Consider the following 1692-nt stretch of genomic DNA (forward strand, 5'->3'; position numbering starts at 1 on the left):
GCATATAATAAAGTGGGGAAGTAACTTTGGGATATAATATTGATCTTGACTAAGATGTTTTATTTAGAAATTAAGATATATTTTTTAAAAGGTTGGAAAAGCTATATAATAGTGGTATCGTTCTAGTTGTGCTTCTAAATATATATTGTTATAAATAATAGATAATGATCAAGACTTTGTTCCTTTTCGAAAAGCAAGAATTTTATTGGAAAAAAAACCGAATGTAGTACAATACATCTTGGCCAGAATAAGCTAAAAACACGGGGAAAAAACCAACACGCAAACCAGACGCTAAGATTGCATCTAGGCCACTAATCTAACACATTAGACTAAATACAGAGATGGATCCGACAGCTACAAGTTCCAATCGATGTCGATGCCTTTTACTCTTATTGAGTTCTACTCAAAAGTAATAACTTGAATTTCGTTGAGAGCAACCGGCGCGTTCCAACCCTTGCAATGAAAAACCTTGTTATTTCGATTCTTCCAAATCAAATACAAACTAACCCACATGACCGCCTGCAAAAATTTTCTCCCCGTATATGATGTGACATGCGACGGGGGATCTCGAAGAAGTTCCGCAATACTAAATGTTGAGAAGTTGCCTAGTTTCCACCACTTGAAGATACGCGACCATATTTCTTGAGCGTGTGAACAAAAAATACTCATGTGTACCGCCAATTCGATATCATCATCACATGACGGACAACGAACACTATGCAAATCAATACCTCTTTTATCCAACTCGATTCTAACCGGAAGTCTTTTTTGTAAAGTTCGCCACACAAAAATTTCAACCTTTTTTGGGATTAAAGAATTATGAATTATTTCTTCTCTCCCGTTACACGAAACTGCGAAAACCTTTTCTTCTAGAGCTTCCGTTAATTTCTTGACAGTGAATTTCCCACTCGCTGATAAGTTCCAACTCCACCTGTCTTCTTTCTCTCTTTCCAGATAAGCCGAAAGCAGAAGTGAAGATAGCGCCTACAATTTGGCCATTGTGCGACATGCAGGCATTCTGACCCACTCCCATTCAATAAGCGAAATAGAAATTGCGGCTGAAACTGGTCCATCACTGCCATGACTCGCCAATCGATCCTTTACTGTGACGTCTTGCCTTGTCTCTAACCTGTAAAGCTTTGGAAAATTTTTCTTGAAACTATTGCTACTAATCCAATGATCGTTCCAAAATGAAGAGGAACCACCATTACCAATAACCTTCACGAATGATGACTTGAACAGGACTTGTATTTCTTCAATCAAATTTCCTACACGAATGTGTAACGACCCAACCCGTTACACAATCGAATACACGTAATGTGATGACCCGTCCAAATTCATTTGGACGAATACATCATTCATCGATTTCATAGTGAGGTACTGACCTCTACATGATACGTTTTGTAAACATTGCATTCTTTTGAAAAGGCACACCATAAATAAATATCAAATTCCAAGGTTTTTGACATCTGATGATTTCTACATATAGACAATCACCGTAAATAATAGTTTACCATAATACATTCGTTGACAATGCAGTCAAAATAAGATACATGGTGATGATTTTGTGAATGCAAAGTTTTCTCGAATAAAGCATGCATGACTCCATGCACATAGCTTGTATGACGTATAAGCAAACAGCGGAAGACTTCTAGAAACCTGAGAATAAACATGCTTAAAAGTGTCAACACA

The 1692-nt window shown here is 37.2% G+C and overlaps 1 protein-coding gene across 1 annotated transcript; it reads right to left on the reverse strand.

Moving 5' to 3' along the window:
• Positions 1–399: 399 nt before the first annotated feature.
• Positions 400–1082, reverse strand: LOC139886435 (uncharacterized). Its single transcript, XM_071870260.1, has 2 exons — positions 1077–1082; positions 400–984 (listed from the first exon to the last, which is right to left on the reverse strand). The coding sequence occupies exons 1-2, from the start codon at positions 1080–1082 to the stop codon at positions 400–402; spliced, it is 591 nt and encodes a 196-aa protein (XP_071726361.1).
• Between the last annotated feature and the right edge of the window lie 610 nt (positions 1083–1692).

The sequence above is a fragment of the Rutidosis leptorrhynchoides genome, chromosome 1, assembly GCF_046630445.1.
Source record: "Rutidosis leptorrhynchoides isolate AG116_Rl617_1_P2 chromosome 1, CSIRO_AGI_Rlap_v1, whole genome shotgun sequence".
Lineage (NCBI taxonomy): Eukaryota > Viridiplantae > Streptophyta > Magnoliopsida > Asterales > Asteraceae > Rutidosis > Rutidosis leptorrhynchoides.